Below are 21,457 nucleotides of genomic sequence, written 5' to 3'. Positions count from 1 at the left end.
AAGAAACGTGTGAATAAAAACAGCAGATATCTGTAGCTTGATTTATTTATTTATAATTAAAATTAACTTCAGTGCTCTTCTGACATCATTTTTAAATATATGCAACTTCTAAGATTCAGTTCAACATGTGACTCCAAAACTTATCTCTGTAAGCTTTAATTTTATATTTATTGTGATTTTTCTCCTGTAATTTTAAAGTGAACTGCAGTGGCAGGAGATATAGGAATAGAAGGAGGGGGGAAAGAAGTTAACATGCAATAAAACCCCCAAACAGACCAGTTTACAGTGAACTACATCATGATTCTCTTCTGCTGGAACATGGTAACCAGAGTGGGAGGTTTGCAGCTTGTGTTGTGTTGGATTTCTTCTTGCATGCGTGGCAGGTAAATCTTCTCTGTCCTGGACTCCCTCTCATAATAACGACACACCTTTAGATGCTCTGAGATAGGCAGCACATCCTGGAAGCACCACGTATCCACCGGAGAGAACAAGGTACTGAACTGCCAGACCTGCAGTGATGAACAGCGATGGAGATGCAACTAAATATAAGGTCCTGATTGCAAAAGGGGGAGCGATATCTCCCATTTTATTTCACATTAAATCTTTCAGTGCTTGATTGTCCAGAATGGTTACTATTACAGTAGTTTAAAAAATGAGGTGATTTGCAGGCCTCTGCTTTTTCAAACTGGGAAACAATTCAATCTGTCATTTTTATTTATTCTGAAGTTGCTTCAATTATATTTAGATAAGGGTGCTCTTTAGGGTGAAGTCAATATTTCTAATATAATCTGCTCCAAGTGGTCACAGCATGAATTATGTGATTCATGAAGTCAGAAAAAAAACCTCATGATTACAAAGATGTTAAATTGCATTCATTCAGTGACTTTTTGCTTTTTGCTGTGAAATGTTGCATGCGCTTACTTCTTTGGCCTTCAACAATTAAACAGCCTGGTAAGAAACGTCAGCGTTGTGTTTTCTAAACTAAATCTAGCATCACTTGGCAACCGTGCTACATGATGACAACAAGATCAACAATCATCTGATTTCTTGTGCCTCCAGCTCAAAGCCAAACTTGCACTCGTCCCTTACATCTTCCTTCTTTTATGCTGTATTCTTGCCTTTATTTCTAATATTTACTTCTAATCTTAATTGCCCCTTGGGGATAAATAAAGTCTTTCTGATTCTGATAAACATGAAATATCTCGCATTATGTCTACTGTGAGTCCTGTTAGCGTGGCTCCATTCTTACCCTCTGCTTCACCCTCCACTTGGCTCCTCCATGAGAGTAGGTCTTCCTCTCCCAGCAGAGGGTGACCATCCCTCTCTCCTGCAGCTGAGAGGAGCACACCTGCCTCATGAGGTGGGACACCATTGCCAGCTGGGACAGGGAAAAGCTGTCCAGGAAACTGGCCACGTGGCACAGCACTTCGTAGGGAAGAAAGCTCAGCGAGTCGTCCGCTCCTCCCACTCGAATGCCTCTCTTCCTCCAAGCAAAGCTGGTGGAGGCATCCGTGCTCCTGGATGTCTGGGAATTGTCACCCAGGCAAACAGAGGTGGTGGGAATCAGGCTGAAGCAGCCTAGATCCTCGCTGAAAGTACAGACGAAACTGTGGGAACTTTGAAAGAGTATTGGATTTTTATTTGCAGAGGATTAAAATGCTTTGACTCTGACCTGAGTTATAGATTGTTAAAATAAAATTTATAGTAGCTTTAAGGTTAATTTATGCATCATATTTGTTATTTTCACGAAGTGTGATGTTAAAAGTGTGACTTGTGATGAAATACAAGATTAACTGAAGTTCTGAAGCGTTGTTCAGTTTGATGCTTTCAGCCCAAAACCAAAATCAGGGACACCTTGCAAGCAATGAAATATCAGAGTGAAGCATTAAGAGCTAAACTTACAGATAGTGTATTTGTGTGCTTGTAGAAGCTACAAACATCCAAAAGGAGAAAATATTACTCAAAGAGGCCAAAACATGACAGCTGTGCTCTGCATCTGCAGGATATGTGAACAGATAACTATGTGCAAAATGTTTAACTAGTCAGTTTGATAGTGTGTTTCTGCTGCCCTCAAGTGGTTACAAATAGTTGTTGCAGATTTACACGAATCACTTTGACATAAAGAGAAGTGTGAAAAAAAAATCTACACGCGCCACGATTCAGCAGCTCAGATTCAGAAGCATCTTTAGCAGCAATAACGTGAAGTAATCATTTTCTGCAAGAATTTATCAGACTTTGATATCACTGTGGAGGAATCTTTGCTTTCCCAAGTTGTTTACAATGTTGTGTCATGGAGGTTTGTGGGCGCTTGATTATGCACAGCTCTCTTAAGTTCCCACCACAGCATTTGAATCAGTTTTTGGACGGGGTCATTGCAAAAGTACTTTCTTTCCCCCCATCCTGTTGTAGATCTGCTGCTGCGCTTGAGATCATTGCCCTGTTGCATGACCCAGGCTCACATTTGACTCTTGAATACTTTGATATGGTTTTGTTTGTTCAAGTCAGTGGCTGACGTGCACTCAGGTCATTTGGCTGCAAAATAAGCGCAAACCATCGCTCCTCCACCACCGTGCTTTAAAGTTAGTTTGAGGTGTTTGTGCTCACATGTTGCTTAGTTTCTGCCAAACCTCCACTGTGGTCTCATCTGTACAAAGGACGTTGTATTTAGTAAATGTACTTCACTGTTGCTTGCAAATGTTTTTCAGATTATTGCAGTTACTCTCTGGCCAGCACGAAAGTTTACACAGGAGTCTATGCACTCCTGTGTAAACTTTCTTTATCACATGACTGTATAAAGAGCTTTTTTCTTTTCTACACAACTCTGAATAGATTTTTTTAATTGTTTATAAAGCTCAAAAAGTGAATTAGAAATGTAACTGGGGCACAGTGCAGTTAGAATGTGTCGTGTGTGCGGAAAAAGTGTACCCTGTACCCCTCTAACACGCTTCAGCTCACAGTTAAATTTGTTTACATTTAGATGAACTCTGTGGTTTCTCTCACTTGTAGCTGATGGTGGCTTCGTGTGTGGAGGGCTGAAATCTCCTCTGGCTGTAGCTGCATCCCAAGTAAGCGAGCGGGCATCTCTGCTCAAACCATCCGTTTACACACATCTGGATATCACTGTGGACGTTCCTGCACACGACAGAACATTTTTTATTGGAAATAGATCACTTTGATCTCACAGTAATGCCAGACACATGGGGTTTAGAGCATCATTCTGAGTCAGTGACTGCTTTGTGTATTTCTTGTTCAGGTCTTAATCTCTTTAAACGATGCAAAACCTAAATATTTAAGAAAAAACAACTCACTTATAATGTTTGCCATATTCTCTGCGCTGGAAGGTGTGTCCACAGAGGAAGGTGAAGGCGGAGCTGGCCTTGTGATGTCGGCTGGTGACGCTCTCCACCTGCAGCTGAAGGTGCAGCTCAAGCGGTTTGACAGCCGTCAGGTCGGCCAGCGAAGTGTTTCTCCGGAAAGGAGCCGACAGAAAGCTGTAGGTCTGCGTGCCTTCGTCTGTTAACAGACCGTCTGTGCACACGCTTTCTGCAATGAGGTGACCCCTCAGCTCCTTCTCCAGGGAGCACAGCAGAGAGGCCTGAGCAGCCAATCAAACAACAGAGCAATATTTCATCGGGGAGCTTCGTAGCTGGTGAGCATTAAACAACAATGAAAGCAAAAACGACTCTCATTTATTAAATATAAGACAAATATGACATAAAACGTCATCAGTAAACAGTAACACTTGTTTGTTTACTCCGTGCTTTGAGAAAACATGAATATTTGTTCTCTGCACATTTTGTTCCATTGGCTTGTGATGCTCCAGGATTTAAAATACAGTCTAAGAAGGTACAAGAAAGATATATTCCTGCTCAAGAACATGAAAGAAGTTTTTTCACTCACGCTGTCGGCTTATAAAATGTAAAAAGAAATCAAAAGCCCTAAAAAACAACAACAAAAACCAGTTCTTTCTGATATTGTCCTGCAGCAAAGCCACACTCTCCTCTTAGATAACCAACTTAAGTGGTTTATTTTATAATTTTTGCATGTGTCCCAGCACTAAAACCTACTGAAGAAAGTAAAAATGAAAATAGACATACATTTTTGTAAATGACCTGAAAGAACTTCAGTAAAGTCCAAGCCCATCTATCTATCTATCTCTTTCAGACGTCCTTCATGCGTACACCCCATCACCTGGCCTACGCTCAGCTTCAGCTCCTCTCCTGACGTCTTCTCGCTTCAAACTTATTACCATTCACCTTCATCAGCTAGACTCTGTTTTCATCAGGGTGTCAGCTATAACCATCATGCTTTATATGTTTTACAGTCATATTATTCCTAAATCTCTTTTAATATTATTCTTGTTGTATTTTGTTGTAAGGTGACCTTACAATTCAGGACAATGATTCAGCACTATGAGGTTGCTGAATCATTTATAATGTTTAATTACTTTGACATACATGTCTTTGGACTGTGGATGGGAGCCCGGAAAGAACTAATGCACATGGAAAGTCTTAAAATCATTATGAGTAATGCAAAAGGAGGTATTGAGTCTGTGGAAATCATTTACTGGACATGTCTACGGAGCATTTCAGCCATTCTGAATTCATGGGTCACACAGCATTAGCAACTATTTTGTGAAACAGAATGCAACATATATTCTTCTGGGGTCAATAGAGACTGAAAACTATAAAGCTAAAAGCAAGTAAGCAATCAAGCAAAACATATCATTTGTCATTTCATTTATTATATCATAATCATTTAAAAATGTATATTTCTCATAATTAAGGCATTTAATACCACTGAATTGCAACATCGCTACATGAACAATAAGCAGCTGTCTGCTGATAGGTCTGAATGAATCTGAATGAATCAGTGCTGTGTTCACTGCTTGTTTCTGCTGTACCTTGGTGACTTTTTCAAAGCCTTTGCAGGTCTAAAAGGACAATTTTACAAAAAGTCTACAAGGAGGTTCAATTTCTTTGCCTCACCTGAACCTCCTCCCACACTGGCATCGCCTCTAGCGCCACCCCCAGGTCACTGGTATCCACAGCTTTGCTCTCTCTTTTGTAGAAACCTGGGTTGCGGATGCGGCTCTGCTTGGCAGAAAAGCTGGTCGGGACTTTGAAAGTGCGCACAATGATGATCTTCATTGGCTCCAGGTGTTCATATGTAAACTTCTTCTTGTTCAGAGTGCTGGTCAGCAGTTTGCAGGTGTTTGATGAGGTTGCACCTCCACAGGTATCTGTTTTATCTTCTTCCGTAACGGTGCTCAAGCCTTTCCCCCTCCTTTTAGCCACTCCCCGTCCCCTTCCTCCCACAGCTGTCCCCTCAGCTTCCCTGCATCCACCCATCTCCATGCTGAACATTCGCTCCCAGGCGCTGTAATTTTCAAGATCATCAGCCCCTATTCCTGATGCCCTTGCAAGAGCCTCTCTCTCTTCCTGTGTAAGCCCCTGCTCATATTCGACCTGAACCTCTTCCTCCTCTTCATCCTCATCTTCTTCTTCTTCTTTGTCATCAGGGGTATTATCATTCAAATTGTATGTGTTAAAAGAGGCCCAGGCGAGCTCACTGGCTTGTTTTGCAGCTGCCCTTTCTGCTGCCTCCTTCTCCAACATGGCTTTTTTCTTCCTCTCCTTTTCCTTCCTTCTCTCCTCCTCCATCCTCCTTTCCTCCCTCTCCTCCTCCTCCACACACTGGATCAGCTCTGGGAATAGTTTCTTCATCTTCATGGAGTGAAAGAGGCGGTCCTGGTCTTTCAGAGCCAAGGCCACGTCCAGACACCTTCCCTGCGCTCTTTCTCTGAGCAGGTTTTCATGCAGCTCCATGTTTGGGAAGGAGTGGGCGTCATTGGCTGGCCAGCGGTTCCACTCCATGGAGCAGCACACCACGCTGGCCGGACACACCTGGAGGTGAGCTGCCCGTGAGGAGCGAGGCAATTGGATCGGGCAGCCGTACTCAGCGTTGATGCAGGGCACCCTGACATTAGGGCAGAGCAGCAGGTGATCCTCTTCTTTGCACAGGTGGAAGAGAGCGCCACAGAGCAGACGGCAGGGGATGACCGCGCAGCACACAGAGGCCTCCACCCGAGCCCTGCAGCGGCGGCTGTAGCAGGAATCACAGTGGATGTGGTGGCGCACCTTGGAGGCCCGAGAACGGTGACTCTGATTTGAATGAGAAAATAAACAGGAGGAGCCAGCCGTGCAAGAATGATGACTTACTCAAAAAGCAACACAAGACATTAAAACACAACTCATTAAAGCTGAAATATGTAGAATAATTAGGTGAAGAAGGAGTCAATGTCGCACGTTCTGTTTCTAACCTGACTTTCTTTCTACACATCGTGTTGGCTGCTACATTGACTGACTATCCCGTCTTGAGCTACGAAGTGATATCATAGAAAGAATCTGTGCTGTTGCACAATCATACTGGACATGCTTTTGCATGTTGGATGCCCAAGAACGATCACTCTGATTTGGAAAAATTAAGAGAAGACCAGATTGATTTTTCAGGAGGTCTTACTATGCCAGCTTCTTTTGTCAATTTTTAAAAGTAGAAACAATAGATGTATAACAAGACAGGTTTAAAAAGGATTTTGGATTTCTGCAAACAACATATGTGTTCAATGGAGAGATGACAAACATAACACACCTCATTTGACAAATGTAAAGCTGCTGAAGGAAAAACAACCAACAGCGTTTTGAAATTTTTGGGGGGGGATCTGACGGCTGCAAAAATGAAATCATACCATTTTTTTCAGATCCTCTGGTGCCAGGTCTCTGAAGCTGCAGGTCTGCCCTGCGAACAGAAAGGAAACTGTTAGTCAGACTGAGCCCAGTGCATGTAAATGGACAATCAGAGGATATCAGCAGAATCCTGTGGCGTAAGATTCAAAGAGGGTTTGAGGTTTGAAAGTCCTCGCACTCCTTCTGGTACTTTTAAAGACCAAGTGTTTCCATGTGTGTCTGTTATGTGTGTTTGTGTGTTATAAATAGAGCTGAGCACTGACTGAGAAATCTTATACGGGTGGTCAGAGACATGGTTTGGATTACTGGTCGTCTCAGACACTTGCATCAGAAATCTGCCTACTTTCATTCTGCGCGCAGCAAAACGAGGCAGATGCTTGCTTAATATCCAAACGGAGTCCTCTAGTGGATATTTAAGTGTTGTCAAAACACTGTCAAAGTGAATTTATTTTGCAGTTGTTGCAGCAGAGGCTGAGCTACTTGTTCTAATGTACTTGTACTAACAAACTTGTGCTCGGACACATAAACTCAGGCTGTGAATACGGAGATAGGAAGTCTTGTATAAGGTTTGGCACCTGTGGCTCCCCGCTGCAGCAATGTTGAGAAGCTGAGCGGGGAGTTATTTCTACTTGTGAACCTGCTTGTGCTGCTTGGCTAATTATAACCTACCAGTTCAAAGAGCACGGGGACAGGAAGCAACGTTATAAAACCAAAGAGAAAAAACAACTCGTCCGTGCAGTCCAACCGGTAAGATATTCGTCGGGAAGGTTTGACTCCATTGTGAATGTGCTGAAATTCTCTGAGATTACCTGGTTTCATCTCTAATTTGAAAGGATTCCAGTGAAACTGCTCGAACAAGTGATAAAAGTGGAGAAGTGAAATATTTCAGATCTAAGTGCTCGTCTGACTTGTACGTGTCAAGATTTACAGCCACACAGGCCATCGCTCGTTCTGGGTGTCTTTAAAACTGCACCAGAGCCAAGTGACATTTGTTTTACGCTTAGTGCAAAAGCTGCTGCATCAGTGTAGAAATGCTGCCCAGAACTTCTTTGCCTCCTTGTTTTGCCTGTTTTAGGTAATTATTGTCAGAGTCTACTTGTTACTGAACAGGAAACTGTTTTGACTTTCACAATATTTCTTTTGCAGATGTTCCTTCAGTTTTTAAAACCATGTCCGGTCAGGATGGCATGGTGGTGCAGCGGTTAGGACTGTTGCTTCACAGACTGTCGTTCTGGGTTTGAATCGAGAGGTTGCTCTGCTTTCTCTGTCTGTACCGATTTCTTGATAGATTCCAGTTACAACTTCCCCTCTGCAGCTCGGGATCGGACAAGAGGTTTAGAAAACATTTAGATTCTCAAGTTGTGGAAAAGGGTAGTAATGTCTTTTGTTTGAACACCTCTGACACATCTTGGCAGCAACCAGACTGAGAAGCATGAACTCTCCAAAGGATTCTGTTGTGTGACTTTGGCGTTTTTCACCCTTTTATGCAGACAAATGTACAGAAACATATTTGTGGGTTTGAATGAGTGCGAGATGAACTAAGTAAAAATTGTAATGGTTTATGACAACATATGAGCTTCGGTTTTGTTCATTTTGCTTTGTTTACTTGTCTTTAACAATCTGATATACTGTATGTGACCAGTGATGATGGATTGCATGTGGATTAAATGTGGCCTATATTATTCAGTGTTGGGATGATGTCACAGAAAGGTCATATCATGTCATATCATGCTTGACAGAAATGTCAATCATATACATTTTCTTTGTATTTTCTTCTTGCAGAGTTACAAAACCAGCTGAAGTCCCGTTAATATGGTGAGTCAAACTTTTTCTGCTGTTGAATTAAAGATTGAAGCTCATAGAGCTTTAAAGGTGGAGTATGTAAGATTATTGGTTTTAAAGATTATTTAAACCAATGGACAAACCTGCTTCCATCTCATATATACATATGTCTATTCAGATACAGAATAATGTAGATAATTCACTGCTAATGCTATTTTCTGACATCCCACTGTCCTCCACTCATTATTATAATGACTTATGTGTGGTATTAAGGACAGTGTTATTACTATTGTACTATCAAGACTAGACAACCCCATTGCCTAGCTCTAATAAATCTATGTAATGTATCATTATGATATTATCATTGTTGTATCTTAAAGATAATGGAAATAATCGTGCATGCATGTAACTTGAACTCCCCACCCTTCCAAGCTATCCCCTTTTGAATATAGTAACTATATAGTCTAACTGAGATAACCCCCATCACTCTTTTCATCGTTAAATTCTCTGATCCTCTGAGTTTGATATGATCAACAAACCACTTATACTGTAAGGAGGCTGTCCCCCGACTCCAATCAGGTCTGGGGGTGAACCAGAGCTCTGAAACTGGACTTGTAACAGTTGTAATTCCTGCATTATGCGCACCATAGAAAAGATTTCCACTTACAAACCATCAGTCTTGACCTCAGTGACCTTTTGTGCCACAGCTACCCTCTGAGTATAGTCTCTGACTGTCTCTGCAGTAGTTTTACAATCATTATTACTGTTATATTCCCTTTCCCCATCCTAACTGCATTTATTTTGGACTGAAGAGAAATGAGGACCCTCATACTCAACACACACTCTCACATTCACACCACACCTGTTCTCTTTACCTGCTCTGTCTTGTCTTGTTGGTTGTCACATATCTTTCTCTAAGTATCCTAATCCATGTGATGTCCTACTCCTTTTGTGGTATTCTTCAAAATAAGGTTTATTTTTAAAAAAAAGATTCAAATATTATTAAATTAACAACAGATTATGAAACAACAGATTATGTGAATTGTGTTGTAGAGATATCCACCAAAGTTTGCATGCTAACAGCACATTCTATCAGTTTGTATCTAAAGACTAAATTGAGAGCTAAAATGAGAGCAAGAAGCAGTGCAAACAGGTTACGCCTATGATGCCAGAGAAACATAGAGTTCTGAAGCATCCCTTTATTCCAGGGAATTTCACATATTTAACCTTTAATGAGCCATATTTTCATATATTGTAAACATCTTGTCATCATTGATTCACTTTGGATTTTTTCCTCATCCAAATCAGAGTCGGCGTTCTCGGGCCTCCAGGATGCAGCAGCACATCCACTGTGATTCCTGCTACAGCCGCCGCTGTAGGGCTCGGGTGGAGGCCTCTGTGTGCTGTGCGGTCACCCCCTGCCGTCTGCACTGTGGCGCCCTCTTCCACCTGTGCAAAGAAGAGGATCACCTGCTGCTCTGCCCTAATGTGAGGGTTCCCTGCATCAATGCTGCGTACGGAAGCCCCGTTCAGCTGCCTCGCTCCTCACGGGCATCCCACCTCCAGGTGTGCCCAGCCAGCGTGGTGTGCTGCACCATGGAGTGGCTCCGTTGGCCGACCGATGACACAAACCCACACAGCCACAAAGCCCTGCAGGACAACTTGGTGAAAGAAAGTGAGGGACAGGAGGAGGCTCTGGACCTTGCCATGGCCATAATCGATCAAAAAGACCTTTACAGCCGCCTAAAAATGAAGCCGCTCTATCCAGAGCTGACAGAGGAGGAAGAGGAGGAAATAAATGATGAGATGAAAGAGGAAGCAGCAGCTGGTGGAGTAGTCAATGGTGTCGTGATCGAAGATACCAGTGATGGTGGGTAATAGTGGTGCTTTTCAAAAGATGCTTTCCCTAACAAAATCTGCCTAAGAGTTACTGAAAACCTAAAACCCATGAGAGATTAAAGATAAATTCAATTTTATGAGATTAAAATCATGTTTTAGGTACTCTAAAAATAGATTTGTGATAAATAAATCCTCAACACTTCTATCAGCACAGGATATTTCTGGATTAACCTAAAACATCTTCAACTAAATTAAAACTGATATGTTTTTGAAACTCAGTAAAGTTCAGTTTCTGTCTTTGAAAAGTGTATTTCATTTATTTTTTCTCTCCAGGTCTTCCTAAAAACACCTCCTGTGAGCATAGTGGTGCTGAACAGACTGTACCAAACAGTGCTGTGCAAGGTTCAGGCATCAACAAAGATAAATATGACCTGTTCGAGATGATGTTCAGCATGGACAGAGGCGGCTGTGAGGCTGCTCAGGAAAATCTGAACAACCCCAAACAAAACCCAAACGTTGGTGACAAGGGAAAAACTCAGAGTGGTAGAAATCCAAAAGGGACTGAGAGGCAGGACCAGACAGACGCAGAGAATGACAGCTCTGCTGCCAAAAACTGTCCCCCAGTGGACACCAGTAAGACCGGGATGGCCCCGTGGCAGGAGGGAGTGCTGGACCGTTTGGGGCAGGAACTCACACCACAGGAGTACAACATGTACGTGGTGCATCATGGTCGCATGCTGCTAGCCTTTGGACAAATCGAGGCCTGTACTCCGAGGGAGAAAGACTTTGTGTACGGCAGCTTGGAGCCTATTCCAGTCCAGACACTGCGCTCATTCAAGGTGATGAAACTACATTTATTTTTTTTATTGTAAAACAGAAATAGGACAGAACAGGATGTTTAAGTGCCACTGTTGCCTTACTTTAAAAAAAAAAGAAAGAAAGAAATGCTACTACGTCTCTCATTTTTCATGTGCAAAATTCAAGGTTTTGAGGATAGATGGATAGACGCCACTAGGACGTCATTTCCATCCGTGTATGACCATTCAGACCAGTTATAAACAGTCCAAAATCTAAACTGGACTTTAAGAGCTCCTTTTACATCTGATTTTGGGTTTTAACTAAGAGCAGGAAGTGGAAAATGAAAACATTAAGAGTGAAGCACAAATAACAGCAGCTAAAAGCTCCAACCAAAGACAAATTGCACTCAACAATGTTAAAATCCAAACAGACTTTGAAATCCAAACTTTATTACCAAGTATCCAACACTCAAAGCTGAGGTTTGCAGGAAAAAAGAAATATATAGTATTTACTGAGGCTTCTTATTGCTATGGAAGCTTTTTTGTCCCACAAAAAACTGTGTTCAAAATTTCTAAACTTCTAAATTTCAACTTATTCGCTTAAACTTCTGAGAAAAGAGGTCAGAATCAACAAAAGAACTTTAAATTACAGTCCCCATTTGTGATTTGTGTCATACTTTTTAAAGTGAGTAGCTGGACGGTGTTTGAAGACAACTCCATCACTTCAATTCAAACTAATACCATAATAATACATTAGCGACCAAACCAATTACAAATTTTTGCCAACTGGCTGGTAATTCACCAGTGGTTGCCAGATGGTTGCAGACCAGTCTTCATTTTGATTGGGAGAATTGTCACATGTTCAAATTGGCAAACATATTAATGGTATATAATATACAATATAGTTAGTGGTTACATGTGTCCAAAACCCCACTAACAAAGTGAATCTTTCAAAACTTGGCTAATTGATTTTATATAATATTTGTGGGTGTGGCTCCAAAGCTAAGCATAGACTGAGGAGATAAATAAAACCCTTCTCTTGGGCTGCAGCAACATAAGTTACTGTTTAACAAACTGATAATGGTTAACTGAGTCCAGAGTCTGTTTGATTTGAGAACACTCACTATTAATTAACCGATAAGTAGCTGTAGCTAAAAGGTCCCATAAAACTACTGTTAAAATCATTAACCTAGAGCCTGTGTTCACACCGAACGCAATAGACGCGAGCGAAAACGCCCCAAACGCCCCTAATTTGACGCGCGCACATTCGTACCTCAACGTGTGTCCAAGAAAAATCCATCACGCCTCAAAATTGCATATTTTGACACGCGTGAACCGGAAATGTGGGAGGAATGTGGGAGGAAGTTGTGCCAGAGGGTATCTTTGCAAGATGGCAGCTGTCGAGCTAGAGCTTGAAGAGAGAGGTTGGCTGTGTCCCAATTCAGGGTCTGCACGCTTGAAGTACGCGCACTATGCGTACTATGTACGGTGCGTACTATAAGTACGAGAAGTGCGGAAGTGAGAGGCTTGTGAAATGGGACGGTCTAGCCTTCGTCGCGCTGTTCAGGTTGCCTAGCAACCATGATACTAACCGCGAGAAACGTTACATACAGTTTTGTGTGACAGAAATGAAGGAGAAAAAATGTTTTGTTGGTCATTCATTTTTGTCATGACATCACTTTGATTAGTTGAGTATCTGAGGCTGAGACCACAGGACTGTAAAACATGATTGTTGGTCTTCATTTCTGTACCGAACAGTTATTGCAAGATTAGTTAGTAAATAACAATTAGCTAATGTTGTTCATGAGACTAAAATCATCTCACTGTGGTAATGTAAATATAATATGGCCAATATTATAGTAAAGTCAGATTGTTATGATATATATACACCCAGCACGCCCCTGCGGGCGGTTTATCCTTCAAGCTTGGGTCCTCTACCAGAGGCCTGGGAGCTTGAGGGTCCTGCGCAGTATCTTAGCTGTTCCCAGGACTGCGCTCTTCTGGACAGAGATCTCCGATGTTATTCCCGGGATCTGCTGGAGCCACTCGCCTAGCTTGGGAATCACCGCACCTAGTGCTCCGATTACCACGGGGACCACCGTTACCTTCACCCTTCACATCCTCTCGAGCTCTTCTCTGAGCCCTTGGTATTTCTCCAGCTTCTCGTGTTCCTTCTTCCTGATATTGCTGTCATTCGGAACCGCTACATTGATCACTACGGCCGTCTTCTTCTGTTTGTCTACCACCACTATGTCCGGTTGGTTAGCCACCACCATTTTTTCCGTCTGTATCTGGAAGTCCCACAGGATCTTAGCTCGGTCATTCTCCACCACTCTTGGGGGCATTTCCCATTTTGGCCTCGGGACTTCCAGGTTATACTCGGCACAGATGTTCCTGTAGACTATGCCGGCCACTTGGTTATGGCGTTCCATGTATGCCTTGCCTGCTAGCATCTTGCACCCTGCTGTTATGTGCTGGATTGTCTCTGGGGCATCTTTACACAGCCTGCACCTGGGGTCTTGCCTGGTGTGATAGACCCCAGCCTCTATGGATCTTGTACTCAAAGCTTGTTCCTGTGCTGCCATGATTAGTGCCTCTGTGCTATCTTTCAGTCCAGCTTTGTCCAGCCACTGGTAGGATTTCTGGATATCAGCCACCTCCTCTATCTGCCGGTGGTACATAGCATGCAGGGGCCTGTCCTTCCATGATGGGTCCTCGTCTCCCTCCTCTTTCTTGGGTTTCTGCTGCCTGAGGTATTCACTGAGCACGCTGTCAGTTGGGGCCATCTTCGTGATGTATTCTGGATGTTCGTTGTCTCATCCTGGACTGTGGTGCTGACACTCACCAGTCCCCGGCGCCCTTCCTTCCGCTTAGCGTACAGCCTCAGGGTGCTGGACTTGGGGTGAAACCCTCCATGCATGGTAAGGATCTTTCTTGTCTTTATGTCAGTGGCTTCTATCTCCTCCTTTGGCCAGCCTATTACCCCAGCAGGGTACCTGATCACGGGCAGGGCGTACGTGTTGATGGCCCGGATCTTGTTCTTACCGTTCAACTGACTCCTCAGGACTTGCCTGACCGTCTGCAGGTACTTGGTGGTCGCAGCTTTTCTAGCGGCCTCTTCATGGTTCAAGGGACTGCTTTCACAGCTAGAGATTGACGAGGTACTATATATATATATATATATATATGTATATATATATATATATATATATGGCTTTACAACCAAGTTAACGCTGAAAGTACAGACATCACTAATGTCACACAACTTTGCCGACATGTGGCCAAGCGCTGGAACTTCCCTCTCTGCTGTGGAGCTCTGGATGGGAAGCACGTCCAGACGAAGGCACCCCCCTACTCAGGATCCATGTTCCATAACTACAAGTGATCTTTTTCCATTGTTCTCCTTGCGGTTGTGGATGCAAGGTATCGCTCCCGCGTTATTGATGTTGGGGGGTATGGGAGGACCCGGTGGTATTCTGGCCAACTCCACCTTTGGTCAGGCTCTTCGGGCTGGGACTCTCCATCTGCCTCCTGACCAGCCTCTACCTGGTGGAGAACACCGTGGAGCCCAGCCCCATGTCTTTGTGGCTGATGAAGCGTTCCCGCTGCGGCATGAGCTCATGAGGCCTTTCCCTGGACGCCTCCTCCCTTTAGAGAAGAGCCTCCACTTTCATCCTGGCCCTGGAAAAGGCCAGGATGAGAGTGGAGGGTGCCTTCGGTGTCCTCTCCTCACAGTAGAGGTTGTATCGGCGCTCAATGGCGCTCCGTCCTGAAATTGCGGAGAAGTGTGTGAAGGCAACGTGTGTGCTCCACAATTTTCTGTGCTGTTTGGACGAGAGAGGGGCACCTGCTGTGAGGGGTGTGGCACCTGCTGTGGTGGAGCCGTTGCAAGGCCTGGGTCGTGTAGCAGCAAACAACTCCTCCAGAGAGGCTGTCCTGGTGAGGGAGAAATTCATGGCCCACTTCTCGGCGGAGGGAGCTGTGTCTTGGCAACCAAAGGAGTAGCCTGTTTGAAGTCCGAGTGACTTCCCCACAACGGCTCTTTTAAGAGCCATCCACAAACCTCTAGAGAGTGTTCCTGTCTTTTTAAATTTTTCTTAATAAATGGAGCTCTACTCCAAAATAAACTAACCTCTTTTTACTCTCTTAAGTAACTTGTCTTCACTATGTTCCTATATACAGTGTGATGCAAAAGTTTGGGCAACCTTATTAATAGTCATTATTTTCCTGTATGAATTGCTGTTACAATGAAAAATGTCACTTGCATATATCATATAGGAGACACACACATTGATATACACTAAATATTTATTTCATTTCTCTTTTTTTGTGTTGCCAATTTATGCACTTGCTTGATTTTGTTTAAACAGTTATTGCACTCTTTCTGTAAATCCAGTGAACTTCATTTCACTTCTCAATTATCACTGTGTGTGTCTCCTATATGATATATTTAACTAACAATTTTTCATTGTGACAACCAACGATTTGTACAGGAAAATAATGACTTTTAACCTCTTAAGCCCCAAGCCTAACTGATCTCCTGCCTTTTGCCCCCGTATCAGGGGGCGTTGGGGCTTAAGAGGTTAACAAGGTTGCCCAAACTTTTGCATCACACTGTATTGGTATATTTTGTCATTAGTATAAAATGAAATAAATTCTACTTGTGTCAAGTCATGTGTCAACATTTGCTGTGTAGTAGAACAGAGACATTAGTCATTACAAATGTTTATTGGAAAAAATATATAAATTCACTAACAAAAACATTAAACATAAATATATAAAATTTAACTATTTACAGAGAGACAGGAATAAAAAGGACCCAGCTTGGAGTGGAAGAGCCTCAGGGAGAAGGAGGAGAAAAATAAGAACATTGTTTCTGCCCTGGAGAGCTGCTGCCTCATCAGAAAACTACTGATCATTAGGGTCCAATGTTTCCAAATTTAACACAGCTGTGCTGTTTTCAAAAACTAATTTATAAATTTGAAATTTCACGAATTCTCGTGTCTGAGGCGGCACGCTCTCCAGAGCAGGAACAAGGCCGAGGAGGAAATGTTCTGTTGGAGACTGGCGTGGCCTCTTTAGGGACTCCAGGATGGCCTGCTCCACCTCCGATGGACTGTCCTGGGACCCGTCCCTCGACCGCCTTCGAGCTTTCCTCCTCTGTGGGCCTGTAAAACACAGCACAAAACAACACAAAGTAATGAGAAGGCTGCTACTAGATTTTCATTTTCAAAATTGAAAAAAAAAAAAAAAAAACAGGATATAAACAGATTGGTTGTAGATATTTAGTACATACCTGCGGGTGCAGCAGCAGGAGTGGAGGGACCAGGGCTCGGGGAGCCAGGAGAAGCAACAGGGGATGACTCTGCTGCAGAATCAGTTGACTCTATCAAGACAATATTAAATGTTAACAGGTTGAAGACAATAGTCATAGAGAAATTATATACAGTGGTCTGTCATTTATTGCAGCACATGAACAGTAGTCGCAGTTCTCACAAGTTGATTCTCAAACTGCAAACCTTTGTCGATTTTAAAATGTAAAAGTATTATTATGCCAGCTTTTTCTCTGTCTATGGCGCCACTTTTGTGCGCCTTTTTCCCTTGCGGTGCAGGTGTGTATTTCCGAATGAGGGTCATAGTTATGAGTGTTTTTGTGCTGTTTTTTCTATTGGACGTGATGGTTATCAAAACCAAACATGATAAGTTTGGCAAGCGCAGGAGACACTACACAGAGATTTGTCAATTGGGCTGCAGAATGCAATGCTGTACTGCAATAAAAAAATTAGCGGAAAAGGCGAGGCAGTGAACAGCGGGACCACTGTATACTGTTTATTAATAAACAAAATATATTCCTAAATGACAACACGTATAAATTAACTGCCTACATTAACTCATTGTAAACATACCTTCTGACTGGTCCTCAGGGGGGAAGTTCTCCACGGTCCGCACCATATTGCCGCTAGTCTCCTGCAGGGTGAGGAAGGGGTCCAGAAACCCCATGACCGCGAAGAACTTCCATCTCCTCCCCGATCCTGCTGCAGACCCACTCCTCTTCTCCTTATAATACGTGTCCCTGAGGCTATTCCACTTTCTCCTGCAGATGTCCTCTGAATAAACACATTATCTTGTTAGCGGAAACGTATTTGTACATCAGTGGGAAAATAGCGGGACAGTAGGCGGGCTTGCTAGCTTTTGCATGGCTTCATCGGGTCAGTCTGAAAATTAAAAAGAAGACTGAATGAACTTACCAGGTTGCCCGATCTCCTCACTTATGTGCCTCCAAGCTAGGTCCTTTTTATTCCTGTCTCGGTAGAAGTAGTAGCTAGCATCATATAGCTCTGGATGATTAGCCACGGCTCTGATGAGCTTTTCCTCCATACTGAATGAAGAATGAAGGGCTTTGGCTGGATGATCTGCCCCTTTGACCTAGGTCAGAGCCACGTCACCAGGCTCCTGATTGGTTGTCGCGGCGCGATTTGACGCTGGAGTTCAGATTTTTCCAACTCGAGCGCTTGACGCGATATGCGGGTATGCACATATGGCAACACAAAAACTGACGAGCGTGGGGTTTTTTTCGCGAGTCAAACGCGCCAGACGCGGTACACTGACGCGCGTTTCACGCGTTTTGGCGTTTTGGTGTTTTTTACGCAAATCTGCTTCCGAACTTTCGCGGACCCGCAATGTGTGTCATCAAGCTTTTCCATTGACTTTACACGTAAACTTGATGCTCTGGCCGCCTCTATCGCGTACGGTGTGAAGACAAACTGCTTTATAAATCCATGTTTTAGACCAGTGATATGACTTAATTTGCTTAAAAAAAGTTTTGCTCTCCTGGTTTATTATACTTACAATAATCATATTTATGCTAGTATTAACTTTGATAATCGTTTGAGGGATACCTTTTATGTTTTTTTTGCTTTAAATTAGTTTTATGGACAAAATCACATTATCCCCACTACTGCTGGAGTGGGAGCTAATGGGACAACACATAAATAAGAAAAAAAAATATTATGTCAGTGTCCTGTAAAATGACTTAATAGCATTACCTGCCCTCTGTGATGTATTGTATCCTGTGCCAGCCCTCCAGGGTTGAGCAGCATGACAGGGTTTTCTCTGTACAGCAGTGAAAGATCCTGGTGTGCAGAAGAAACAGATGTTACTGATGTTGTTCAGTTATAGCACAAACCTCATACTTCTAAAGTGCTTTATTTTAACTTACAGAAACACAAAATGAATATTGGATATTTGACATGTCTCTGTGTGTGTTCCATCTTTTAGTTTCCCAAAGTTTCCCTCTTCTTCGTACTGAGGCGTCACACGTTTTGTCTCACTGAATATACGCTGAGCAGCTTATAAATGCACCATTATGGTCCTTTAACCTGCTGGAAGCTTTAACTTTTAGATAGAACGGACTGTAGAGGCATTGTCACATAATATATAGTAAGCAGAGATACAGCCATGAGTTGTTGACCTCCTCCAGTGTAGTGTGAGTCTAATAACTGAACTTTTTATCACCAAACTAAAGTGGCTTACTGCATTTGATTCAAGTGCTCATAATTGGTGTTCAGTAGAAACGAGTTCCACCCACTTCAAACTAGTGAGGCTCTCACAGCTGAAGCAGTGATCTGTGTCTATATGTGCAATCCTACCAATGAGATTAAAGCTGACATTTGAACTTTTAGTAGCCTTTTAAACAGAAAGAAAACAGTTATTCAGCCTCTGCTGTTGACCATTCTGGCTTTAAAATATCCACCAGCATCAGAAAGCACAAAAGGTTCTCTGTTCACTGTACTCGCTTGATGTTTGTCTTCCTCACAGGTCCCTGACAGCTATCACTACAGGCGACGTGTTCATCTATACGACACGGCCGCACGGGTTCAAAGTGAACCTCGCGGTGTGGACACATCGGACCTCGGAGTCAAAGAAGATGAGTGGCTCACTGATGAAGCAGCAGCCACGCTGCTGGGCTATGCAGAGGAAGAGGTCATGGGTCACAAGGTATAACATGCTCAAGCACACAAGCAGTTCAGGAAAAAAAGTGGAAAGTCTGAAAACCTTTATATGGTTTATAGTTAATCGGGTATTACAACTTACTGGTTTCCCTCCCTGCAGATCAGCGAGTCTAAAGCATATGACGGGCTCTACGTTGACGTGGGAACGCAGACATATTCGTTTCGCTCAGCTCCTTTCAAAGGGAAGACCACCCTGGCTGAGGTGATGGTGGACAGACCGCTGAAGCTTCACCTGCAGCTGCAAGCGGAGAGTGTGAACAGCAGACACAACAGAGCCAGCTGTGTCTTCACCTTCCTCTGTGGTCACACCTTCCACCGACGAGAGTTCGCCACACATGTCAGGTGTCTGTGCAAAATCTGCCCTCAGCATTAAAGTAATAAGCGTTAAGCTCTCACTGGAAGCAACTGTGGATGAGCGCATTTTTGTCTTTTTATTTTTAGACACAACCTGCAAAAAACAAAAAAAAAATGTGTATGAATGGCCCTGGTTGTGTGCTATGAATGTATAAACTGCCATGTTCTTTTTCCAGGAATGTGCACTGTGACATCCACACATGTCTGAGCGGTTGGTTCGAGCAGCGGTGTCCACTCGCGTATCTGGGGTGCACCTATAGTCAGAGGAGGTTTCATCCTTCCACACATAAAGCTACCGTCACATACAAGTGAGCACAACTCATATGAATCCACAAGGATTCATTTGTTAATGAAAATAGTCTCTGAATGTCTTAAACATTGAGTACAGTGAGTGCAGCAAAGGGAAGATTTTATTGCATATGCTCCTCCTTTATTTTAGTTTTAACTCCACCCACTCTCCTTTTTCCCTCCCGTACAGTAAGGAGCTGAGGAGTTTTAACTTGCGTCCAACATTCGAAGGATTAGTAGGTGACAATTCACCCACGAGCTCAGAACGAAGAGGGGACTCTTTGAGCTCTCTTCCCTACGAGGTGCTGTGCCACATGGCCAGTTTCCTGGACAGCCTGTCCCTCTTCCAGCTGGCTCTGGTGTCCCACCTCATGAGGCAGGTGTGCTCCACTCTGCTGAAGGAGAGAGGGATGGTCACCCTCCGCTGGGAGAAGAAAACCTACTCACACGGGAGAACCAAGTGGAGAGCCAAGCTTGTGAGATATAGAAACAAAGCCAGCTAGTTCATCACATACTCTGACAATTATTCCTCCTTTAGTCTTCTCCTGACTCTGTTTTGGTTTCTCTTCAGGTGTGGGAGTTCAGTCATCTCTTCTCCTCAGTGGATTCGTGGCATATGGCTGACATCCCTCCTATATCTGCTCACCTGAAAGTCTGTCCCTACTACGAGGTCTCCCTGCACAGTAAGCCGGTTTCCCTCCCCAGCATGGACGAGAAACAGAAGTGCAGCCAGAAGAGTTCGAGCCTTGTCAACCATTTCACAGGAAACAGATGACAACAATTCCCCTGCTGCACCTGCCCCAAAAAATGTATTTATGGCCAGGTTATTCTGCACAGATACCAAGAGTGTCTTCTATAACCATTATGTTGCAAAACTCTACAGAAAAAAAGTTACCTAAACTTAACAGAGGCTTTTGGCTTATTGGAAAATAATATGTTCTAAGTATTATCATTAATCAGACTTTTAGCTGATGATATTTGTATTGTGTGGGATTAAGATGATTAACAGAATAAAAACTGTTAGTGTTAAATAGAAAATAAGTTCATACTTTCATTTATAAATATACTATATGTTTATTAGAAGTGTTGATCAATCATATTTTAGTCATTTTAAACAAAACAGCTGAACTGGTTCAAGGCTTTTATGTTTTTATTTGTCAGAAAAGATATTAAAATTAACACCTTTGTGGTTTTTTTACAAAGATTATATGCAGAACCGTAGGACCTAAAGATGGATAAACATGATGAGGTATAGCACTGAGATATAACAAAGAGTTGTTGAAGCTTGGTTAAGAGGAGAGACTGAGCAGCCAAAAGAAGAAGATCATTGTGGTTCATCTTGGTCTGTGAAAATGACAACGCACATAATACATGCTTTCTTTGCACAACTTCTTTAAATGTGTGACTGATTGTGGACTTAAATTTTATTTCGGTTTTTGTATATGTAATATTCATATAACTGCTACCTCCTTTTAATTTCAGAGGCAAACATTGACTTAGCTAAAGCAACAATTACTGGTTACTTCTCTTTGCCAGACAAAACATCACCTGCCAAAGCAAATGCTGTTTTTTTGGGTTTTTTTAGATCATTTTTGAAAGATTCAGAGTTACACAAAAGGAAAGTACTCTGAATCTGCAC

General features: G+C 42.9%; 3 protein-coding genes and 1 pseudogene across 5 annotated transcripts; 2 read left to right on the top strand and 2 right to left on the bottom strand.

Annotated features, from left to right (window-relative positions):
• Positions 1-31: 31 nt before the first annotated feature.
• Positions 32-6,962, bottom strand: fbxo40.1 (F-box protein 40, tandem duplicate 1). The gene is made up of 6 exons (XM_006784870.3): positions 6,749-6,962; positions 4,989-6,164; positions 3,309-3,595; positions 3,001-3,132; positions 1,250-1,589; positions 32-509 (listed from the first exon to the last, which is right to left on the bottom strand). The coding sequence occupies exons 1-6, from the start codon at positions 6,749-6,751 to the stop codon at positions 291-293; spliced, it is 2,157 nt and encodes a 718-aa protein (XP_006784933.1). The 5' UTR covers positions 6,752-6,962; the 3' UTR covers positions 32-290.
• Positions 6,907-21,234, top strand: LOC102777231 (F-box only protein 40-like). 3 transcript variants are annotated; one of them, XM_006784873.3, is made up of 9 exons: positions 6,907-6,932; positions 8,529-8,561; positions 9,837-10,398; positions 10,701-11,206; positions 18,983-19,162; positions 19,277-19,518; positions 19,707-19,838; positions 20,009-20,294; positions 20,390-21,234. In XM_006784873.3, the coding sequence occupies exons 2-9, from the start codon at positions 8,559-8,561 to the stop codon at positions 20,591-20,593; spliced, it is 2,115 nt and encodes a 704-aa protein (XP_006784936.2). In that variant the 5' UTR covers positions 6,907-6,932; positions 8,529-8,558; the 3' UTR covers positions 20,594-21,234. The 3 variants fall into 3 exon arrangements, with proteins under 3 accessions (XP_006784936.2, XP_006784934.2, XP_006784935.2); XM_006784871.3 differs by lacking the exon at positions 6,907-6,932 and adding an exon at positions 7,118-7,493; XM_006784872.3 differs by lacking the exon at positions 6,907-6,932 and adding an exon at positions 7,506-7,821.
• LOC148100929 (uncharacterized) lies at positions 14,454-15,169 on the top strand (annotated as a pseudogene).
• LOC148100928 (uncharacterized) lies at positions 15,878-17,550 on the bottom strand. The gene is made up of 4 exons (XM_087847372.1): positions 17,413-17,550; positions 17,071-17,271; positions 16,461-16,550; positions 15,878-16,332 (listed from the first exon to the last, which is right to left on the bottom strand). The coding sequence occupies exons 1-4, from the start codon at positions 17,540-17,542 to the stop codon at positions 16,073-16,075; spliced, it is 681 nt and encodes a 226-aa protein (XP_087703498.1). The 5' UTR covers positions 17,543-17,550; the 3' UTR covers positions 15,878-16,072.
• Positions 21,235-21,457: the final 223 nt, after the last annotated feature.

The sequence above is a fragment of the Neolamprologus brichardi genome, chromosome 10 (genome assembly GCF_056152115.1).
Source record: "Neolamprologus brichardi isolate AB-2024 chromosome 10, ASM5615211v1, whole genome shotgun sequence".
In the NCBI taxonomy this organism is placed as follows: domain Eukaryota; kingdom Metazoa; phylum Chordata; class Actinopteri; order Cichliformes; family Cichlidae; genus Neolamprologus; species Neolamprologus brichardi.
This window is presented reverse-complemented; position numbering and strand designations above follow the sequence as displayed.